The following is a 25410-nucleotide window of genomic DNA, read 5'->3' as shown; positions in this document are numbered from 1 at the left end:
CACGCTGTGAGCTTGTAGATCCACTATTTCTGAAAAACTTTGGGAAATCTTGAAACATTTGAGTACATTTACTTTGGTATTTAAAGTATTTTGATGCCAATACTTTTGTACTTTTACTCTAGTAAAAGTTTGAATACAGGCCTATTACTTGTAACAGAGAAGGCTACTTAAACATTGTCGTATTGCTACTTTTACTTAAGTAAAACTATCAGAGTTCTTCTTCCACCACTGCTGGCTTGCCATGGAAGGTCAATGGATGATTAACAGTTTGAGAGAACATTGAACTAAGTTGTAGTCAAGCTTCAGGTTATGTAAGGGGATTAGACTACTGGAGGGATAATATGCTGCTGCTACTTTGGATTTATCTGGCCACTTCCAAGGAGTCCAGAGTCAAATCCTAATTTAAATATGGTAGAGTGCAAATGAAACCAAATGGAACCATATACGGTAATAAGGGTCCACTTGGTTTCATTTGCACTCTCCCAGAGTTACTAATTAACAAACTGCAAACTGTTAATAAAGTATTAAATCAATCAATCAGGGGAAATTATTTTTTTAACAAGCTTTTGCTTGTCTTAAATAAAGTGTAAATTGCCTCTGCCTGTGTATGAAATATGCTCTACAAACAAATGTACCAGCATCATATTCATCGTAGTCTGCCCTGCAGTGCACACAGCCATGGGGAAATAACTCCTTAAAAGCAATATCACCTGTTTCCTAGGCTGTGTGTTTTCCACTTCCTGTCGGATTTCATTGGATATCATTAGTCATCTGACCAGTTTCATTGGATTTCATTGGATCAAATCGACAGGAAGTGGACCACACACAGGAAGTGAAAAGCCTAGGAAACAGGTGGATATGGAATACCAAAACTGCCATATCTAAAAAATAAATGAATTTGTAAAGCAATAAATGCTAAAATAAATAAATAGATACCATAGATACATACTGCTATCCCTAGACAAGTGGTTCTGAAACTTTTCAGGCCGTGACCCCCCAAAATAATATTTGAACTGGGGACCCCCACCCTGACAAGCACTTGGAATGTAGGAGTTGAAGCATTACATTTAGTTTGACTCGGTTCCACAGATACATAGTTAAAAATAAAATTATTTGACAATTTGGCCAATGTTTCACCAGTTGTTATAGTATAGTTTGTTGATTACTTTCCATGCAGTAATGATCTTATTTTTATTTTTATTTTGAGGTATAAGTTCTTAAAAGTCCTTAAATTGTCATCTGGGGACACCCCCAAAATCATGTGGGGACCCCGACCGACAGGTTGAGAACCACTGCCATAGACTACTATGGGATAGCACTAGCAGTAGGTTTCACAGTGCAGGCCCGCCAGGCTGTTGTCTCTCTCTCTCTCTCTCACACACACACACACACACACACACACACACACACACACACACACACACACACACACACACACACACACACACACACACACACACACACACACACACACACACACACACACACACACACACACACACCTATTTGTTTCTCTGTGACATAACTTGAAAAGAACATGGTGAACAAGCTTGCTGTATAGAAGGGGATAGTGTGCGTGTGTGTACTGTACGTCATGTACAATGAGCGCAGCAGACGCTCATTGGCAAATCTTCTGAAAAAACACGCCTCTTCTTGGTGTCGTCACAGGAATGAACCATGTGGGCATATGGGAAGGGGGGGGCATGAAAACTCAATGGGGCATTAAATACAGTATGTTTGAAGCTGCCAGGGTTTTTTTGTTTTTTGAATATATCAATGATCCTGGTTCGTGGTTTTCAGACTTTACGAGCCCAAGGGAGGCACGTACACCAATGGGCAAGTGAAATAAATCTCAAGGTATACCTGTTTTCATACCAAAACCAGCAGATCTATGCAGAAGACAGCAAATCTCTCTATGCGCTTGCAGAACGGCTATTTTCACTATTTGGGAACATTAGTCAAATATATACATAAATAATAAATAAATACTTGAATATATAAACAAATAATAAATAAATACATGAATAAATAAATAAATACACAAATAGATAGAAATAAATCAATATTAAAAAAAGAAAGACATTCGTCTACAATGACATGCCCAATTATTACTATTATTGCTATCATTTTATATAGTTGAATTATTGCAATAATGTGGTCAGACAGTGGTTGACACACTGGTTGTCAGAAAAAAAAATCCCACACTGACTGCAGTGGAGTGGGCTAGTCCATTTCCAGAACACCCCACCGGTGAAAGCTGTTCCATGACTCACCACCAGGCACACGCAGATGACACAGAGACTGACGGTGATGTAACATCACGCCGGCTCACTTTTGTTACCCAGCTTACAGAAACTCGTATCAAACCCCATGATGAAGGTTCCTCATGATGAACACACGACTCGCCTGTCTTGAGGAAAGGAAAAAAGAAAGAAGGAAGTGAACGTGTCGCCGTTGTTGTCACACAAAAAAAAGTTGCTTTAAGCAGGAGGTTTTGTCCGCCGGTATACTTTCCTCTCTCTCTGGCACGGTGCGGCGGGACCGGTACGGCATGCATCCGGCCCGACGCTGCTCGTCGGCTCTAGCGGCATTGTGTGTCTCCTCCTCGGCCCGGCGAGGACCCAGCGCCGCCAGGCGGGCGTGTTGTTCCTCCTCCTCGTCCTCCCCGGCGTCCGGAGGACCACCGCGGTACTGCCACCACGGTGGGACCGCTGGAGGAGGAGAGGAGGAGGAGGAGGGAGTCAGCGCCGGGACCAAGGCGCAGGTGAAGACCTCCATCACGACCACCAGACCAGCATCTGGACCTGGTGAGTCCCGGCCCCGAACTCCCCTTTGAAGTCAGGCATGCGATCTAAACGTTGTGAAGGGAATATGAGCCTGTTTTGGATGCTAGAGGAATAAGTACATGATGTCCTTATCCTTACAGCGTAAGTCACTGGTTCTCTCAACGTCGGGTTCGGGGACCACCAGCAGTCCAAATGGGCCCTTATGGGTCTGTATCTCGGAGAATGTCACACGTGTCGCTCGTTTTGGACCCCTGGTGGTGGTGGTGGGTCCCGGCCCGGACCCGATATTGAATGTCAAACTATCTCTGTAATGACAGGATATCAGGTGACTAGTTAACCGGTTGGATTGCTGCAATGCTACAGTGGTGGCTTTGGGAACCACTAATGTAGGCCACTGGTTTTCAGTTATGTGTCAATGAACCTCAAATGGATGGTCACACATATTTAGATTGTAATCTCTGGGACCCACAACTGAGATGATAGTTGATATGATTTCATACAGAATTAAGATAATGGTCTAAAACTCTAAACAGGCTACTGTAGGTATTTAGATACTAGACAGTGGACAGTGTGAAACATATGATCATAGTCATTCTGATACATTAAATTATATTGTTGGCAGTGAGATCAAACTACTCCCCACTATGAGAAACACTGCTCTAGACAGTGATTCATTCACAAAGCATGGGTGACACACGTCACTTGCCTGCGTACAACAACTAATTCATCTCTAAACAGATGTGAGCTGACACCCATGTCGTGTCTGTGGTTGTGTGAGTGTACTGTACATCTTTACCTCCTTGCCTTGACACTGTTGGGTGGAAACCTATGTCAACCTGTGGGTCGGGACCCCTGGGGGGGTCTCCCACATGATTATTATTATTTTTGGGTGGGAGGGGTGACAGTTAAGTGACAATTTAAGGTCTTTTTAAGACTCTTTTAAGACTTCACGGCCATTACTGCATCAAAAGTAATCAACAAACTATACTATCTGGTCAAACATTGGCCAAGTTGTCAACTAATAAAAGAAAGAGACAAAAAGTGTGAGAATAGCTGATCTACAAGCTCACAACGCAATATTTATCTGTGGAACCGAGTCAAAGCAAATGTAATGCCTCAACTCCTACAATTCCAAGTGCTCGTCAGGGTGGGGGACGGGGTCCACAGTTCAAATATGATTATTTTGGGGGGGGGTCCCCAGTTTAAATATGATTATTTTGGGGGGGGGTCCCCAGTTCAAATATGATTATTTTGGGGGGGGGGGTCCAGTTCAAATATGATTATTTTGGGGTTCGCGGCCTGAAAAGGTTGAGAACCGCTGACTTACTTAATCGGGGGGAAAAAAAAGAAAAGCAGTTATTATTTAGTCACAAGCTCTCTTGTTGATACTTTTCATTGGTTAACTATTTACAAAATCCAAAGACACACTGAACCATTTTCAACCTGGCATCCCCATTTTGGCCATATAATTCTAGGAGAGCATAACCTTTTAGCATAACCTTTGACTGTACTACCTGTACTGTTAATACGATTGTTAATAAAGTATTCAGTCAATGATCAATTTTTATTTTGTGGTCAAAATAGCTAGTCTATAACGCGACATGTATTTTCGCTACTATTTGCATGAAATAGCCAGGGCATTTGATTTGAGCTAAAAAAGCATTATTTTACACTTTGGCTATTCAAAAATAGCAGATCTACAAGCTCGTAGCGCGGCACCGAGTGCCGCGCTACGAGCTTGTAGATCTGCTAATGTGTGCAAATTAATATATTTATATTATTTTAAAGCGAACATTTTTAACTCAAATCTTTGCTTCTGGGGGTCCCTGGAACAACATATTTTGAGATGGGGGTCCGCGGCCAAATACATACATTTTGGGGGTCCTTGACATGACAAAGTTTGAGCACCACTGACATAGAAACGTACGTTTTTCAGAAAACTCTTAGGACTTAGAAGACCTTAAATAAGAATCAGCCTCAGGTCTTTAGCCTCAGGTTAAAAAAAACATAAAAAGGTTAAATATGGAGAATTTGGAGATAAAAGGTTTTACCCCCAACAGCGACGATATGTGAATCTGTATTTTTCAGTAGGTGCCTTCGCCTGGGTGTCTCTCTGTGTGTGTGTAACCTTGTGTTTGTATACAGTAATGAACACAATGTGCTGAACATAACCCCCCCTTACCTTCTACCATCTTCCCTGGGAGGCCCCCTCTAGATTCCTCCCCTACACAGAGGGGGACATCAGGGCCCCATATCCCATATTTAGGCTGCCGTTCCAGGACATGATGGTGAAACATATAGGGTCCAGCTATAAGTGGTACTGTGTGTGTGTGTGTTTGTGTATCTGTATACATGGCCTACTTCTTATAAAGACACAGTACTAGGGGTGCAACAGTTATTCATTGATTATACAAAATATACACATATTTCTTGAAATAACGAAAATAGGTCTACAAGCTCACAAGATCGGCCATTTTCGGTAGTTCTGTATGACACCATTGTATGACAAAGTAAATGGTTAGTGATACAAATTGTTGATTACCAAAAAAATACTAAAAATGAGTTTTTGCATTGATTCGACAAACAAAATGCAAACAATGTATACAAACAAATGCATACATTAATGTGCAGAGGACAGTAAAAAAAAAAAAACATGTGTAGAGGTGATAAGAAAGATGCTGAGCTCACAATTTGTTTTCACAATCATTGGCAATACCTTGAACACACTGTTCAGTACTAGGGTTTAACACCGGGAATCCCGGGATGCGGGAATCCCGGGAATCCCGAGGTTATTTACCGTCCCGGGAACTGACTTCGTTTTTTTTTTTTCTTGTTAAAAATGAATACTAATTAGTAGAAAGGCCTATCTACAGCGCGGAGGAATTACTATTATAATTAGCCAAGTTACTTGCCGCGTTGCCGACCAGGGCAGGGTCCCATCGTCCCGTTGTGAGAACCAATATGGGACGCACTGAATGTAACAGTAATGAACAAAATAAAACACAAGTGGCCGTGATGCCCCCCTGCCTGCCCTGCGCACGCTGATTTCACCTTTTCCTCTGCTGTCAAACAGTAGACACCAGTTGACTAGTTGAGATTCAACATCAAGTGAAACGCTGCATAAACAGTGGGTAGGTTTGATTTCGAGCCTATATTCCAGCTTAAAATGTGCGCAAGCAATGCTTTTGATAGAGAGAGAGGAGAGACTGGAGAGAGAGAGAGAGCAAGAGAGAGCGCGTGCGAGAGAGAGAGAGAGAGAATTAGACCGATGTGGTCCGATTTTTTTATCATCATTAATGTAGCCTACCCTACCCTACCTACACTTGCATTTTAGAACGTTCAAACTACCATTTTACTAGAACTACCTAGTAGAACGAGTGAACTGCACAACAGCTGTCTGTCTCATTGATTGTCAGTGGCAGCGCATGCATGTGCACATCAAAATCACACTACAAAACCCGACATTTGATCAACAACAAAATATTGATTAATACATTTGACAACATACAGCCAACATCCCAAAATGGAGTCTTAATATCCAGCAAGTACTGTAGCCTAATATAAATAAATAACTGCAAACAAATTACAAGTTTAGGCTATCAAATCCTACAAAAGTAGAGATAAGCTGTGACCTCACCGGCGCTCTGATGGACAATAAATAAATAATCCTTTTGCAAATTCTCTTGTCAATAATGATACAAATGGAACGTTTATTTCAGCAGCTAGAGTTTGACATTGTTTGAGTGCGTGTTGGGTGCACAGCGCAGCTCCTCGTTTAAGTTAATTGTCTTCACCCGCTGTTGCGCAACAGGGCAGATCTCCGCCAGGGCACTATATTATATTTATATATTATATTTATATGATTTAAAAAATCAACTTAAGTCATTATTAGTGCAAGTTCATAGGTGGACACAATAGGGACATTTGGGCACCTCAATATAAAATTGGCTATTTAAGTATCTACATATAAATGCATTTTAGTGGGTACTTTTTTTTTTTTTACCCTTTAACGGGAATTCCCGGGAAGCCCGGAAAAAGGTCTGAAAATTCCCGGGAATTAAAATTCGCTATTTCCCGGAAAATGTTAAACCCTATTCAGTACCTTGAACAGTGTTCAGCATAAAGCTGTATCATATTCATCCTGTTCTATATGACAGGGGTCTTCAACGTTTTTCAGGCCAAGGACCCCTTAGCCGAGAGAGAGATGAAGCAGGGACCCCCACTACATATTGTATAAAATTGTGTTGCAGATTAAACTTTTCCATACATTTCAAAAACGTGTTTTGACAGCACTGTCATCAGTGTGTAAATTCATGTTTGTTTGTGTTTGTTGACATATCTTTTTCTATTAGCATTAACCACTTAAACCCTCAATACTTAGTAAACTTGACCTTTGGCTCTGTACTTAGTCTGCTATTTTTTCCCTCCACAACAAACCTCATTGCCGAAAATAGCCGATCTACAAGCTCACAGTGAGCTTGTAGAGCGGCTATTTTTCGGCTAGTGTTCCCCTCAGAATAGGGATGCTATGCTCACAGCCTCACACACAACTTTAATCATCCATCCTGGTTTTCCCTAGTAACTATAGGTGCTGTGATTGTCCCATTGAAGTGTGTCACTGAGTGCTGCATCACTTAAAGTGGTCTGGAACACACCTTCTTAAAGCACAATGAGATTAGATTACCGGTACATGTCCTTTATTGACAACCAGGGAAATTCATTTTACTCAGTACAGACAAGACAATTACAGTAAACTTCGGTAAAAGTATCAATTACCTGGTCATAATGTAGAATTTTAACTCCAAATATTGGTGAGATATCTTAAATAGTTCCTTGATGATCTAAAATATGCTCCCCATTGACATACATTGCACAGCGAAACAGTCAAAATCAAAGCAGATTCATTGAATTAGGAAGAAGATCTGGTACAGTAGTTATGCTTCCAAGACTGAATCGATGTTTGTTTTAGTGTGTAATATACAACAATAATACCTTTACCAATTATTGTAATGATTAATTTGTTCATGTTTGTTAGTGTGCTAAAAGAATGACTTTGAGACCAGTTTCCCTGTGCAATGTAAGTAACGGGGAGGTTATCTTCGAATATCAAGTCTAATCAATGGAGCAACTTTGAAGATATCTAACTCATATTTGGCACATCATGGCAAAGTAACTACACAGCTCAAACCTCTAGCAAAGTTGAATTGTGCTTTGAGTGTGGCAAGCAATTGGAGGACAATACATTTGTTGTTTGAACGTTTTTAAACCGTTTTCAGATGCAACTTTATCGTCGCTGTCAGGTGGAAACGTGTCCAAAAAAACATTTTGAAATAGTGAAAATAGGTGATCTACAAGCACAACACCTTGCATCGCATGTGTTGTGGTGTTGTGTTATGCTGTCGTCTCTTTAAGCTCACAATGTGAGCTTGTAGATAGGCTATTTTTGCCGAAGAGATTCGGTGTAGACGGAAGAAGTGGTCAAAGCACAGTTGTAACTCAAGTCCAGTTCTCTAAATCAGACTACAGGGGTTTAAGTGGTTACAATGTCTGTCCCCACCACACACATAGCTGTTGGCTTGGTTACAGAACCGCCCCATCATATCATGATATGGGTTATGGTCACCACCTAAGCCCCATTTTAACGGTGTCACGCACTGAAAATAGCTGATGTGGCGTGTTCTGTTGTGTTGTGAGCTTGTAGATATGATATTTTGGCTATTTATTGAATTTCTTTGGAAGATGTTTGAAAGATGTAGAAAAGTTTGCCCTATAATCAGATGCCCGGATTAAGGACGGCAGGTTGCATGTGGTTTAAGGCAGTTTTTTTTTCCTTTTGGTTGTTGTGGTGGTTTCAAGCTGTTATCTAATTTGGTGCAACAGGGCGAGAGGTAAAGAGGTAAGGAGATCTTCACTGGCCTCTGTGATGTAATGGGATTGCTCAGTAAGGTTGGTGTTATAACAGATCACTGTCAGCCAGCCAGTCCGTCTCTTTGTGTTTGATCAGGGAGATTAATTGTCTTTGGGTGATTCACCTTAACTGTTGTTTGTTTTTTGGTTGTGATGGTGATGTTAAACCAACGTGTACACTGGCATCCACACGCACGCACGCACGCACGCACGCACGCACGCACACACACACACACACACACACACACACACACACACACACACACACACACACACACACACACACACACACACACACACACACACACACACACACACACACACACACACACACACACACACAGTGTAGAATTAATAATAATTATCATAATAATGAATTACATTTATTATGCACTTTACATTTGAACAAATCTCAAAGTGCTACAATAAATCATCATACCACTGTAAAAAGATCTAAGAAAGCAGAAACAAAACATTAAAAACATGAGGGCATAAACCCTATAGTGGTAAAACCAATGTAGCTAAAAATAAATAAATGCTTTAGTCCTCTCTTTAAAAAAAGTGCAGCGTAGTGCTCTCAGGTGGTCAGGGAGGGCATTCCACAGGCGCCCATGGTGCATAGAATTGCTGTCTCTGCCCCCCCCCCCACACACACACACACCTTCTCCTTTAGACAAGCTAGCCGCTTTGCCAGACTGTAAATATTAACTTGTTCAGTGACCCCGTCAGGTTAAATAAAGTTACAAAACAAAACAGTGGCAGGTTGCCATGGGAAGCAACCAACCCACAGCGTGTGACTGTCACAGTGTCATGCACCCACTGAAGGCCTGCTGCCAGACAGTGCTGTATTTTCCATGTCGAGGAAAAACAAAGGCAGTCCAGTAATATTTCACCCACGTGGCCCTTAACCTAATTTAATATTTCAACTCAATGTAATACATCCCTTCACGTCTGTAATTTGTCCAGTTGTCATGTGATCACCACACTGGAGAAGATGCAGATAACATTACAAGGGGACCCCTGTGTGACATTTCAGGAGCCAAGTCTTGATCAGTGGCTCTCAAAAGTGGGGTTAATTTTTTTTCCAGGGACCGCCCAAAAGCAAAGATTTGAGTTACAAATATTCGCTTAAAAAAAATATGTATTATACAAATTGTCATGATTTTTCAAAAATAGCAGATCTACAAGCTCATAGTGTGGCACTCGTCAAAATGGGAGCTACTGAGGTGAGGTATAAAGATAGAACTATTTTTGTGAATTAATTTCCTTTACATGGTTGAAAGATCATGGAGATAAATTCAGTATCTGCGTCTTGAATATCAACCTAAATCTGTGAATCAACACCAAAAAAATCTAATTGATTTTTTTTAATGGACTGAGATCGATTAGTCCGTTTAATCGCTTAAGCCCTATACAGCGATGTCACACAAAAAAACAAACAAATCTACAAGCTCACTACGTGCGACACATTTGAGCATGTACAGTAGAGCGGCTATTTTCTTTAATCGATATGATTAAAATCGATTTTTTTAAATGATCGAATAGTTTGATTAACTGTTGCACCACTAATCTCCTATATAACATGGAAGAACTTAATACATTGTTCAGCCCCATGGAACCTGGATGATAAACAGGATAAGTGTGTGTTGAACCTTTGTCGTTTGGTGCTGATAAGTGAGTGGGGTGGTTCAAGCCCAGCTGAGTTCAAAATGCTCAACCTAAAGTGACCGACCCACTTACATTTAACACATTCAATCCAGGAACGCATCCGGGTCATTTTAGAATTTAGCTATAACCATTATTTTATACTTTGGGCTATTAAAAAATAGCAGATATACAAGCTCATAGCGCGGCACTGAGTGCTGCACTATTAGCTTGTAAATCTGCAAATGTGTGCAAATCTTTGAATATATGTTTTTAAGCGAACATTTGTTAACTCAAATCTTTGCTTCTGGGGGTCCCTGGAACTAAATATTTTTATATGGGGGTCGACGGCCAAATACGTATCATTTTGGGGGTCCTTGACATGAAAAGGTTTGAAAACCACTGATATTACGTTTTTCAGAAACCTGTTAGGATTTAGAAGATATTTGTAGAAGCGTTCCCGGTTTGAATAGGTTAAAGTTCCAGTTTTAAGTCAGTCCTAAACATTGTGACACTTACTTTCGCTCAACATTTGTGTTTTGTGAGAGAACCGCAGTACTACACATTAAAGTTGTACAATGCAAATTCACAACTAACGATTTTTAGCAACCTCTGTTGGTCACTACCGTCACTGCATACAATTTCCGTGGTCCTCGATTACCCAGAATTCCATTCGTTTTCACCGGAAGCCGGAAGCGTTTCAAAAAGCGATCTTTTAATTGTTTTATACTATCTACGGATTGTTTCTCTTAGCCAGTGGAGCATTAGTTACCATGAGCTGTGCTTTCTTTTTCTGTTCTTTTTCGATCTTCTAATCCTACATTCTCTTAAAATCAGCGTGAGGTTCCTTTTTGTTATTAGCGCAATAGTTCCTGGCCAAACAGGAAACCGTTGCGGTAGTTCCTGGCCAAACAGGAAACCAGTGCATTTCCACCTCCGTTTTCCGGCCAGATGACGTCATTTCCCCGGGAAAGTCCCCCCAGTCCACGTTCAATATAAAATATATAAATAAAAGGCTTCCGGGGGTGAAATTCATGGAGTGGGTGTTGTGAAACTTTTGCCACTCACAAAAGATATACAATTTAACTTTAGTTTTGTTTAAAACGTTACCTAGTATGCCTTTAACATCTATTCTTTTTGATGTATTTTAATGTATTTCTTCACTTAGTTTATTTATTTTATAACCTTGTTTTGATACCCGCTTTATTATAAATTATAAAAAAAACAAACATGTATTATTATTGTTATTATTATGCCTTGAAAATAGCACAGTGTGTTTTGGAAATCTACAGACATACTGTACAGGGCAATGGAAAGCTGATACTTAACCAGGTCAGCACGTGGACATGCTTGTGTGTGTGTGTGTGTGTGTGTGTGTGCGTGGCACAGGGGTGCGTGACACACAGTTACATTACTACAGTGCGTGTGGCATGAGGACACACAATGTCGATGTCAGACAGAAACCTTGTATCTCCATATTTCTCTTTTTGTAAAAGCTGTCGTAGTATAAGCTGTGTCGCTAATGTACAACACGTCGTGATGCGACACGTTCGGAGCTTGAATATATGCTATTTGTGTTGTTTTGGAATGTGCACGTGGTAAAGTGGGTTTTTAAAAATATTTAACCAATGAAAAGTATTAACAAGTGACTAAAAAGAGAACTACATTTGGTCCATTGGAACACAGGTTCTTTAGGCATGTCTATGATGCATTATAAACATACTTATAATGCATTATAATCTGCTTATAACACTATATTTATAGCTATACGAACTCACAAATACTCATTATTAACACATAACACATTATAAAGCATTGTGTAATGACTTATAAGGTCAAGTATTACTTCATAAATGCTGCACACTCACAGAAAAAGTCTGAGTGACCAGTAATTATGAAGTATTATGATACCTGACCTTAAGAGTCTTTATAAGAGGCTTTATAGTGTGTTATGATTGCATAACGAGTACTTACTGTATGAGTGCTTATAACTGTAATTATACAGTGTTGTAAGCGTATTATATATTTTTTCCAATTTCCTGAAAAGTAACAGTTTTGGACATACAAGGTTTCCACCCGACAGTGCCGATATATTGCTTCCATGTGACTCGAGGCCTTGCATTCCGTGCAGACCAAATACCCTGGACAGCGCACACTCAAGACTGCTGTAATTCAGTTAGTGTGTGTGTGTGTATGTGTGTGTGTGTGTGTGTGTGTGTGTGTGTGTGTGTGTGCGCACAGGCAAGAACAGTGACTCTCACAGGACAAACTCAGTGTGTGCTATTGTGCTCGCTGACTGGTCTATTCAAGAGCGTTCTTGAATAGACGCGTGTGTACACACACACACACACACACACACACACACACACACACACACACACACACACACACACACACACACACACAGTGACTGGCCCATACTGGGAGCTGTCCGATGGTCGGCAGTCATTCCAATCTTCCAGCCAGAACGGACTGGAGGAAGACTAGATCCAGAGGACGAGAAACGGAGAGAGAGAGCGAGAGAGAGAGAATGGAGTGATGACGGGATAGGGACTGAAGGAGATAAAGGGTGGGAGAAAAGGAGAAGAAGAGCGTTGGGCGGATACTGGAAACATTATTTTGTGTGTGTGTGTCTGCTCTCTTCCCCGACTGCCTGCTCATGTGAGTATCATCTTGTGTTTGTACTGTGTAGCTCATGCCTGGCTTAAGGCTAATGGGTGATTTACACTTAGTCGCGCGCCTGTGTCGCACACCGAAAGTAGCCCATCTATAAGCTCACAATGCGTCGTAGAGCGGTGCGTTGTGAGCTTGTAGATCGGCTGTTTTCGGAGTGTGACACATGCCTACCTCTCTCTCTCTCGCTCTCATATACATAGGAAATGTAACCGACGCACAACTCATAAATCAGCTCAATTTCAATGGGCTAATGGGGTTCAAGATGTGATATTAGCACACATTATTTGTGTTGCCATGTCTTTGTACATATTGTACTGCAGTCAGTATTTCTCAGTCTTTGTTACCATTTTTGTCTTTAATGGCAAATTTAAAACCCTGCCACATCATAGACCTGTGGTTCTCAAAGTGGGGTCCAGGGACTCTCGGGGTTCCTTTAGGGGTTCTAAATGGACCCTTACAAGTCTGTAACTCTGACAGTAAACAAATGGAACCAAATGGTTCCATTTGTGTATACTGTCAAGAGTTAAGGGGAGACCTTGAAATGTTAAAGTTTGAGAACCATTGTCATAGACTCTGTCAAGCACTATAGCATTTTTCACGCAGACCTCCGAGTTTCGGTTTATGCAATGAATACAGTAGGTCTCTTTTGGGGCGTCCATTTTGTTCTAAAAAAAAAACGCACCACTAAAAGAGGATGGAGCGTCACCGTACTTTCCGTGTCATCGTACTCGTGCTCCAGTGATTGGTCTAGCCAGGATGTCACCCACGCGTCAAGTTAAAGGAACGTTCTAGCTTTGCGGCCTTCCGTGTAACTTTGGTTACATTGGTGCTCGCCACCGTCTGTCATAGTCCCACTGACATACAGGGCTAGGTATTAGTAGCTAATGCACTGGTTCTCAATGTCGGGTCCGGGGTTTACACCCGTAAGGGTCCATTTGGGCCCCTGGAGGTCTCCGGACCCGGCGTTGAGAAACAGTCAGCTAAGGGCTGTGGGAGATCTAAATGGAGGAGGTTTGAAGACATTTCTCAAATGGTTGAACGAGCATCACAGCAGGACGCAGTAACACCCCCATGCTCTGCCCTCTGTCTCTTTGGGTTGTGTTAAAAAGGTTTATAAAAGGCTATTTCTGTCCAGCAACCAGTGTGTGTGTGTGTGTGCATATATTACTATACTTGTGAGGTCCAAATTATGTCTCCAGAGTTCTAGTATAATCTGAGAAATAGACATTGTGAGAAAAAATGTTATAGCCCTCACAGTATATAGGGACCCCCGGACCCCACTTCTACAACCCCCTGTATTAGACCACGGACCACCATAAATAACTCTTAGAGTGTACAAATGGAACCAAATGCACCCGGAAGGGTGCATTTGGTTCCATTTGTACACTCTCAGAGTCCATTTGGTCCCTCAAATGAGTCACACTGTGACACACTGGAAATGTCAACAGAGAGAGAGAGGGAGAGAGAGATTGGGGCAGAGAGATGGGGGTGGGTGACAGGCTGAGTCAGAGGATGGGGAAGAGCTATGGAATTAAATAGAACATTAAGGAGAAAGCAGAGGGTGGTTTAGTCAGTCATTAGACCTCACAGCTTCTAACGCTTCACTGATATGAAGGCCGTAGGTAAGAAATCCGCCGTCTTTAAGAGATCTTGGTGTATGTAGGATTAAGTTTTGGGTTGCTTTGGGCATATATGTCACATTCTGCATGATTATAGATAATAATGCTTTAATGGACCATGTGAAAGATACATCTGATATCATGACATTCTGGCCCTAGAGTAACAGCAATTATACAATTATAAAATTTTGCTTACAAAATGTGGCTTCCATAGCAGTGTAAAACGGAGGCAGAATAGCCTGTGGTGCTGGTAAACAATGTGTAGTTTTATTTTCTTTTTTTCCTTCTTCTTTCCCCCTTATTCACTAAGCGAGCTAAACACTGCAGCTTAAGAAACGTGCACACTATTTGTGTTGAATGAACTTTTGAGCTTTCATGCTGAGATTCATTTAAATTGACATGAATTTGAAATAGAATTATATTCCTGCTGAGATTAACTGTTCAGTTGATGAATCGTGCTGAATTGGACACAGTTTTGAATTGCTGAATATGATAAATACATAATCAAATATACAACTGGGGACATAAATATGTACACGTGTCATTGCCAAATGAACCAAAGAAAAGAAAAGGAGCACATGATAAGAGCCAAAGAGGATATTTTCTTTCCCTTTCATAAGAAAATGGCTACAATCAACAGCAGAGTATGAGTCATTGTGTCGATGTGTTGCCGCCTGTCTGATTCAGTTTAGTCTCCCAGGCACTACAAGTACAGTAGATGTAGCAATAGTAGTAGTTTGATCTCTGGAGCTATACTATAGGTCACAGAGCCCATTTGAAATGACACTTTAGGCATTTAGCTGACGCTATGGCTGGGAAGAGTGTAGACACATTTCCTCACCGGTCCGAGATAGCGTGACTTTTATGGACATTTTCTCAGTCAGTACATATTACAAAAAGATAATCTGGGACAGTTTATAAATAATATCAATAAATGCACACAAAATCTATGCACTTCACTGATAAAGCCACCGATTGACGATGTTTTGATCAATACATAGTCAGAAATCACAAAATCACAAATCAATTTGAAAAAGTTAGTTGATAACATTTCAACAAAAACAAGGAAATAAATACAAATAAAATGTTTTGATGGATAAATGCAAAACATTTAATCATATACATTAAAGGTAGGGTAAGTGATTTACTTTGGTTAAAATAAGTGTTAAATAGCTCTATATTCTGATAGTACTCATTGCTATAGAGTGTTTGTTCAGTAAAAGGAGTCTCCCATGTCTCTCCAGCTCTTTATTAAACAGAAAAGGCATTTTCAGTGCTCTCTCCTGATTGGCTAAAATGTTGTCACCTACCTGAAAATGTACTATATTCTGTTTACTAAAGAGCTGGAGAGACCCCTGTGAGCGAACAAACGCTCTGTAGCAATGATTACTATTAGAATATAGTACTTTAAACTTTTTAACAAAAAAATATCACTTACCCTACCTTTAATAAATGCAAATGAAATATTGTCTTTACATTTTGTTTTACTGCAACTCATGTCTGAGTCTCAGACACACACAAACGCACCATAGCTGATGTTTTGTTTTGTTTTGAACCGCATCAAACTTTCCCGTAAAGGAGATTTAACAGTGGCCGAGAGCCCTTTCGGCCACGGGTGCTGCATGTGATGCGTTGGCAGTGTTTCTCTTTAGATTGGCCCTGTTGAAGTATCCGGGTGTGAGGTTTCCTGCACACTGATATAGAGCTGTGTAGTTCCTTTAATGCTGTGTCTATGCTGGCTCTGGGGTGTACAGTATGTAATCAGCACATATTCCAGGTCTGGGGTGGTGAGCAAAGAGAGTTCAAGGTCAACACTGTATGATGGATGGACATCAAGTCACTATAGGGTCTATGCTGTAGATCGATAGATATTAGACTGTAAATTAATGCCCCTACTTGATCATACTACAGCATCACACAAAAGCGTAAAAAGTAGCAGATCCACAAGCTCGAAACGCGGCGCGAAGCATTACATTTTGAGCTTGTAGATCTGCTACTTTTGGTATTTTTGAATTTGAATCCTGAAAAGTTACATTTTTGGACATATGAGGTTTCCACCCGACAGAGACAATATAATAGATTATTTTATTACATTATTGATTAGCGATTTTGTTGTTAATAGTGGATTAGTTAGATTAACTAATTAACTAAGAATTTATGCTGTTGTCTATGGTCTGTGCCAGGCGTAGACCATGCAGACCTGGCATGATCATATTTAACAATACTGCTGTGTGATGTCACACGCGCACACACACACACACACACACACACACACACACACACACACACACACACACACACACACACACACACACACACACACACACACACACACACACACACACACACACACACGCACACACAGTCTTGTATTAACATGCCTCTCTGTGTCTTGCTCTCTCTTTTGATTGATTACTTCAGGGGTCTTCAACCTTTTCAGGCCAGGGACCCCCAAACTGATGGGGAGATGGAGCAGGGACCCCCTACCTCGTAGGGTAGGGGGGGCTACCACATATATTGTATATTTATGTATACAATTGTGTTTTATATTGCCTGCTCCTATACGCACCTGCCCCAGTAGGTGTGCAAAATAAAAATTCTCTAGAAAATATGTATAAACATACCATGTTATTGTGCATTGTGCCTCCATTTATCTGTTTGCTATGGATTCATGTTATGTTTAAAGACAATTTGACATTTTGGGGTAAAAAATACATTTTTTTCAAACAAAAATATTGTTTAATCAAACAACAATTTCGCGGACCCCCTGCAGTACCTCCGCGGACCCCCTAGGGGTCGCGGACCCCCTGTTGAAGACCTCTGGATTACTTTATTAGTCCAAAAACATAGTTCCAGAAGAGAAAAACAAAAAAGGAAAAACTGCGGTAACCGGAACGCTCGCCTCAAAACACACTCGCCCCCATTTTTTTCGCGGACCGCACGCGTCACGCCCCCAGCGGCATAGTTTTACTGTGGTTAGGTTTAGGAATAAGGTTAGGTTTAAGGCATAGTTTTACTGAGGTAACGTTTAGGAATACCTGGTGGCGACCGTTCCGAGGTCGCCGGATTTGACCCAGGGCGAGCGTGTTTTGGGGCGAGCGTTCTTGTATTCAAAACAGCACCAGTGTATGCCCCCTCATTTCAATGGGATTCAATATCTCTCTCGCTCTGTCTCTCTCTCCAGTGTGTCCGATGGGCAGCAGCAGTAGCAGCAGCAGCAGGCTGTTCGGTACGTTGGCCCATCAGTCGCTAAGCAGCCCCCCGCAAGACCAGCCCAACCACCTCTACCCCGCGCCCGAGCAGGAGGACCCGGACGCCGACCCGGACGGCCTGGAGGGCCAGGCCGACCCGGACCAGCTGCTGAGGGAGTGCGAGCAGGCCCTCCAGAAGCGGCCCGCCCGCCCGCACAGGGACCTGGTCTACCCCGGCGGAGGCAGCGGCGGTGGCCAGGCCCACAGCAACCACGACCCCGGTCCCTCCATACGGGTGCTGCAGTGGAACATACTGGCTCAAGGTTAGGGCCGTCTGTCATACGATTATGACATTTTTACGTGGCGATTAATAGTCACTCGAATAATTGCGATTAACGATTTAATTGTTTCTGTCGTTGAACACTGGAACATTCTGAATAAATAATACCTTTCCGTTTGGCTATTAGGCTTTGTGAAAAAAAGTTGCACAGGGCAGATATGACAAATAACATACATATTATTATTATATTAACTTTAAAGTTAACAAGAATAACATTAATAGTGGAAATAGCCGATGTACAAGGTCAACTTGAACTTGAACTTGTAGGTCTGCTATTTCCACTATTTTTGAAAATGTTAAAAAATATGACTATTATGCAAAAATAATTGGGATTATCTCAAATAATTGCAATTGTGACAGGCCTACTCAAGGTACGGTATGTTTTCACTCATACCCTCGGTCTCATCTACAGACAATTTTCTTTCTCCCAGTATAACGTCTCTGTCGGGTGGAAACCTCATATATCCGAAACTTTTACTTTTCAGGATTCAAATTCAATTAAAGCTGCAAGCAGTGAATCAAACCGGGCCCTCACACCTCTGTCCACGTTAGGGGCAAATATTGACCAATCAGAACTGGGAGCAGAGCTAAGTAACTTATGAAGGACAAGGATTTTCAACCGAGTCCAGTGAGGCAACTCATGACTCTATACGACAAACTGTTCAAAATTCATGAATAGGAACTATCAAATATCGACCAATCAGAAGAGGGGCGGAGCTATGTACCACCAATGAAAGACAAGGACTTTAAACCGAGTCCAATGAGGCGACTCACAAGTGGCTACAACAAACTGTTCAAAAGTTATGGCAAATGATAGAAACTATGACATATTGACGAAAAACCGCTCTAAGTTATAGCAAAAAATAGGAACTATAAACTATCGAGTATCGACCAATCAACACGATTCTGGTACAGTGCTCCCTGGCACGAAACATTTTCAGATGGGAGTTAGGGACAAATACACATCATTTGGGGGTCCATTACATGAAACTATTTGAGAACCACTGGTTTGAATAAAAAATAAAAAAATTGGAACCACGCCCAAATAAGCAACTACACTTTAGAAACAGGCCTAAAAAACCGCAACCACCAATATTTACAAGCAACTTTACAGAATGTAACCTTTACATGACAACACTGCATAAATCATGCATCATCATAAGACCTATTCTGATTCTCTCTCTCTCCAGCTCTGGGCGAGGGTAAGGACGGTTTCGTGCGCTGCCCGCTGGACGCTCTCAACTGGCAGGAGAGGAAGTACCTGATCCTGGAGGAGATCCTGACGCACCGCCCGGACGTGGTGTGCCTCCAGGAGGTGGACCACTACTTTGACACCTTCCAGCCGGTGCTGTCCAGCCTGGGCTACCACGGCAGCTTCATGGCCAAGCCCTGGTCGCCCTGCCTGGACGTGGCGCGCAACAACGGCCCCGACGGCTGCGCCCTCTTCTACCGCCGCTCGCGCTTCTCACTGCTGGCCACCGCGCACCTGCGCCTGGCCGCCATGATGCTGCCCACCAACCAGGTACACACGGCACTGTTTCCCCAAAACAGTGGGGCGAGGGGACCCATGTTTGGATGTTTGGGTCGCAGACCAAAGTCTTTCCCCACAAATGAAAAAAATATTCAAGTAAAGAACAACTATAACTACACTTTGGCTATTCAAAAATAGCAGATCGGTGCCGCGCTACGAGCTTGTGGATCTGCTATTTTTGAAAAATTGTGAAAATGTGTGCAAATCTGTGAATGTATAAAGCGATTTTTTTTTACTCAAATCTTTGCTTCTGAAAAAGAAAAAAAAAAGTTTAAGAACCACTGATATAGCAATATTTAGTTTTTTTTAGAAAACTGTTGTGATTTAGAAGACATTTGTAGAATCGGCTTCAGGTCTCAATGGGTCAAGTAAACGTACTTTTTGTGTCTGTCCCCCCCCGCCTGCCCGACCACCAGGTGGCCATCGTCCAGACCCTGCGCTGCCGGGCCACGCAGCGGCAGCTGTGCGTGGCGGTGACGCACCTGAAGGCGCGCAGCGGCTGGGAGCGCCTGCGGAGCGCGCAGGGCGCCGACCTCCTGCAGAGCCTGCGGAGCATCACGTCGCAGGCGGCCGCCGCGTCGGCCCGCGCCGACGGCCCCGGCGCCGTGGGCTCCGCCGGCGTGCCCCTCGTCGTCTGCGGCGACTTCAACGCCGAGCCGTCGGAGGACGTCTACCGCCGCTTCAGCTCCTCCCCCCTGGGCCTGGAGTCGGCCTACAAGCTGCTGAGCGCCGACGGACAGACGGAGCCCCGCTACACCACCTGGAAGATCCGCCCCTCCGGCGAGAGCTGCAGCACTCTGGACTACATCTGGTACACCCAGAATGCCTTGCGGGTGGACACGCTGCTGGACCTGCCCAGCGAGGCGGACATCGGACCGGACCGCCTGCCGTCCTACCACTACCCCTCCGACCACATATCGCTGCTGTGTGACATCAGCTTCACACAGCCCTCCCATAGGCTGATGTAGGGCCCCGGCGCTTTGTGACGTCAGCCTCGGAGGCAGCACTCCCATAGGCCGATGTAGACGGACCAATAAGAAAGAGTAGACGGACCAATAAGAAAGAGTGGTGGGAGGTCTCTGGACCTCAGCTTCTATTTTAGTCGCTGCCTGTGGGTTTAGCACTGAACTATTCACCCTTTTTTTTAAACTTTCTTTTAACCAAACCCTCTAGACTTAATAAACTGGACCCGAGTCGACTCTGAACTTGGATCGCTTTTTTTTTCTCCGTCTACACCAAATCTCTTTACCAAAAATAGCCGATCTACTGAGCTTGTAGATCGGCTATTTGTGGCTTATCTGCTCCCCCCAGAATATGGAAGCTGGGGTTTAAAGTGGTTTGATTCATGCGAGGCCTTTTTGAATACTGTAGATGAGTGGGTGTGAGTTGTAATACTGGAGATCTGCTGTATTTATTTCTGACTTTTATCTGGATACAAAAACTTCAACGCAAAGAAAGAAAGCTTTGGTGTTTTATTTTGTTTTTATATACTGTACATGAGGTTTGTTTTTAAGCACTTAAGCCACAGTATTCCATTAGGAGTTTTGTTTCATTGTATTTACCATAGAAACACACCATTGTTTACCAGTGGTGGACAAAGTACCTGAGTAAAAGTATATATAATCCTGGTCAAATATTACTCAACTACAAGTGAAAGTTGCTCTGACGAGTTAAAGTATTGGCCTATTTGCTTGTAAAAAATACTACAAATTACGAGGTGCATTTTCTTTTTAATATCCATGCATTGCTTTACTGAAATGTAGACATTTTCACACACAAAGAAATCTAATACATTTCAGAAATGTCTGAAATAGTGAAAATAGCTACAAGCTCACAACACGTTGCGCTGTGACACGTTGTGAGCTTGTAGATATGATATTTTCACTATATTTGAAACATAATAATTCATACATAATGTATTTTTTTCCCTTGCTAGAAATGTAGTGGAGTCAAAAGTACAATATTTGTCTTTGAAATGTAGCGGAGAGAAAGTATCCAAAAATACAAATACTCAAATAAAGTATAGGCACTCAAAAAGTACTTAGATACAGTACTCAAGTAAATGTACTTCGTTACTGTCCACCGCTGCCAGTGGTCACGTATTTAACCCATTAAAACCGGGAAAGCCTCTGTGCCGCGCTGTGAGCTTGTACATCTGCTATTTTGAACATTTTGGTAAGATCTTGAAAGTGTTTTTGAACTACTGATTCAGAAGGCTTTTGTAGAATCGGCCTCAGGTCTTATGGGGTTAAACTACAGTCTGAACACCTCATCAGGTACAGTATGACATTTAATCAGTGGTCAAGTTCTGGTCCTTTCATGGAGCTGTAGGACGCCTTGAGAGATTAAAGGGATAGTTCACCCAAAAAGAAAAAAAAATCCATCCATTAGTCACCCCATGGACCCATGGATTAGTCACCCCATGGGCTTATTTATTGGCTTAGGAATGCACCAAAAACAAAAAATATCCATGAATTCAAGTCTCTATGGGGTGACTAATCCATAGAAAAAAAGTCATTTTGGGAGTGAACTACTACCCCTTTAAGATCACACTGTAGGTTGACCGTTTTCGAAAACCCAAAGACCCATAATCACGTAAATCCTTTTGCGTTTGTTAAATGTTTTCAAAACATATTCCAAATTGTTCCCGTTAGGGTTTAAGTGGTCACACTCATTGCGATGCCATATTAAACCCCCTCAAGGACCCCCTGGGGGTTCCCGGACCCCTCTTTGAGAACCGCTGTGATAACCTACCGATTGTGTGATGTTGAACGGTGTTCTGGGCTGGTTTCTATCATTGATGTCATTCCTCATAGTTTGTCTATTGCAGTGATATAGCCAGTGAGCGCCGTGGAAAATGTAAATTTTTAATGAATCTGTTAATTTAAATAAATCCTTTTCCTTTTAAGACTGTTTTGCTGTGTTGGTTTTGTCTTGTCATTGTCCCATCTGAACACATAACAGGATTAGCATCTGGTTACCGAAATAAGAAATGAATATCACATTAAGGGTCATTTGAGCTGCTAGGGATAGGATATAACTATAGAATATAAATAGCTAAATATGTAACACACACACACACACACACACACACACACACACACTTTATTACACTGCATTAGAGGATTATGTACAAGTAAGACGCGCGAACGCAGCTCGAAAATATTGTGTATTTACGGACTTGTAATCCGTGTTATTTCACCGTGATGGGGAGAGAACATTGACTGTGTGTGTGTGTGTGTGTGTTTTGCAGGCTGTTGTGCATTTTAATCAGAGCATTGTCTAAATTCCTGCACTCTGGCGCCCTCTGGGGGCCAGAGTGCACAGTGCATGCACAGATTATGCACACAGACACACACACACACACACAACCCGAGCACTGTTACATAGTAAGCTCCACTTGGTCGGAGGCGCGGCGTTCGCAATTATTCCACGTTTCATAATTATTCCACAGTTTTCCTGTATATTATCATTATTCGTATGAAAAATACTGGTTACACCAATTGGCACAACCCAGTTACACAATGTTGCCTCTACGTCAAATTCTACTCTAAAGGAAGTGACACGGAAAATCATCAAGTATGAGTGTCAATATGGTCAAATTAACTTTTTTTGTAGAATTTCACCTGACAACAATGAATCAGGATTAAACTAAGAAATTGTGAGTGATAACTTGGCGGGGTTTTTTTTCACCTGAAATTGCGCACTGGAGCACACTCGCCTATTAGTTTGTATTGGCCTGTGCGCTCAGTGCTGTATTTCCGAACGCACACGATAACAATGAATCAGGATAAATTAGCAGTTGGCGGTGTTTTTTTCACCTGACAACAATGAATCAGGATAAATTTGCAGATCTACAAGCATGTGTGTGTGAGAGAGAGAGAGAGAGAGAGAGAGAGAGAGAGAGAGAGAGAGAGAGAGAGAGAGAGAGAGAGAACCTGAGTGACCCTGAATCAAAAATAAAAGGTCCGTAAAAAACCGTCACCTTATAACTCCATGAGGTGCATGGAAAAAAAGTTTTTTTTTTCGGTGAACTACTCCTTTAACTGCAGTACTGCTTTATTAAATAAGTCCATGTCTTACCTGGATAGCGCATTGTACTGCAGCGACCCCTGCTGGGTCCTTTCTGTGTATTGCAGTCTAGGTGTTTCTGGCCAATCAGAGGGAGGGAGGGAGGCTTCTATGGAGGATGCAGCTCGGGGATTGGTTTAGGGGTCTGTGTCTTATGTCTGTGCCTTCATACTGGGAAGTACATAATGTGGTGGAAAGTAAGTATGCACATGTAGTCAAGTACTGTACTTAAGTACATTTTTGAGGTATTTTTACTTCTACTCCACTATCTCAGAGACAAATATTGTACTTTTACTCCACTAAAATTATTTTTCAACTACTCGTTACTTTGTAGATTTTGATACAAAACATCCACTAACCACTTCAGCCCTATACATTTCGGCCATTTGAAAATAGCAGATCATAGGTTAACGTTGTAAAGGCTAAACTTGGAAACTTGGAAAGCTTATATTTATTTATCCCATCATTTGTAAGCAAACAACCCATGAAGAGTGTCATGGTTTCTTTGGGTGAATCATTTCCATCTCCACATGATACATTTGAAAACGTGTGAAATGGGACAGTCTGCATAAGGAGTAGCTACTTTCTACTTCTGGTACTTTAAGTACATTTTCATACCAATACTTCTGTACTTTTACTCAAGTTAATTTTGAATTCCGGACTTATACTTGTAAAAGTGTTTCTAAAATGCAGTATTGATACTTGTACTCAAGTGAAAAATGTGAATACTTCTTCCACCACTGATTACAGCTAGATTTGTCTCTTCTGGCTCATCATGTAACTCACGTTTTAAAAACGTGAAGTAGAGAATCGTTTTTTTTCTGGACATGGCAGCTGACACAGGGAGGTACAGACAATGTTCAACAAACCTCTCTCAAAACTCTTTGAACAGCCCCCCTTGTTTATGGAAACAATGCTGGTAGAAGCCTGGTCAACCTCAATGGGAAAGCTGAATGTTTTTCAAAGTGACTCAGCCATATTGGAAAGAAATTGGGCCTCTTCCTTACTTCCTTCACAGGTGTTACCAATGACACTAAAGAAGGCTCTGTTCCATTCTGGTCAAACAGAGTCAGGGTATAATCCTGTAGCCTGGCGTAGCCAGACTAGAGTGCAATTTTTTTTTCACTTGCAGATTCGTCTGGTCCCAGGCTAGTAATCCTGTACCTGGCCTGTAGACCCGTTCACAATTTGGTGTTAGAATTTCTCACTTGAACTGAGTCAGTGAGTCCCTTTATAACAGAACTAAACAATAAAAGTCTGGAGCTCGAGGCTAGTGAGTCCCTAGACATGAAAAATCACAGAGGTGCTTCTCCGCCATAGTGCCACGAATGGCGCAATGGCCAAATCAAATATGGCCTCCATCGGCTGTGATGAAAATCCAACTTTTTGGTTTCTGAGTGTATATGTCACAGGGAAATTGGCATTCCAGGGAAATTGAAAGGGGAGCGCTTGTTTTATAGGCGCGGGGCGGTGCTGCGAGGCGGGGCTTTGATGCGAGGACGACGACCACTACAACAACATAGCAACCAGGAAGCTACGCTAGGGGAACGCTGAGGAGCGCTGAAAATAAAATGGATAATATGAGAGAAATACTCAAGTAAAGTACGAATACCTCAAAATTGTACTTGAGTAAAAATCTACTTTG

General features: G+C 42.0%; 1 protein-coding gene across 3 annotated transcripts in view; it reads left to right on the top strand.

The window, feature by feature from the left end:
- The first annotated feature begins 2311 nt into the window (after positions 1–2311).
- LOC308076156 (nocturnin-like) overlaps positions 2312–25410 on the top strand; it is a 459509-nt gene continuing 436410 nt past the window's right edge. Inside the window, exons 1-4 of one of the 3 annotated variants that reach the window (XR_013932260.1) lie at positions 2312–2807; positions 17817–18146; positions 19354–19685; positions 20111–22084. Coding sequence is in view for 2 of the 3 variants with exons in the window: in XM_080416282.1 (XP_080272408.1) it covers positions 2552–2807; positions 17817–18146; positions 19354–19685; positions 20111–20662 (1470 nt within the window). In the remaining variant the exon portion in view is untranslated. Of the gene's footprint in view, positions 2808–12892; positions 12999–17816; positions 18147–19353; positions 19686–20110; positions 22608–25410 lie in introns of those variants that run through there. The other 2 variants (XM_080416282.1, XM_080416283.1) reach the window with 2 other exon arrangements.

Source organism: Gymnoscopelus braueri (genome assembly GCF_963280865.1).
Source record: "Gymnoscopelus braueri genome assembly, chromosome: 20".
Taxonomy (NCBI): Eukaryota; Metazoa; Chordata; class Actinopteri; order Myctophiformes; family Myctophidae; genus Gymnoscopelus; species Gymnoscopelus braueri.
The sequence above is the reverse complement of the archived record's forward strand: the minus strand, read 5'-3'. Positions and strand labels throughout refer to the sequence as shown.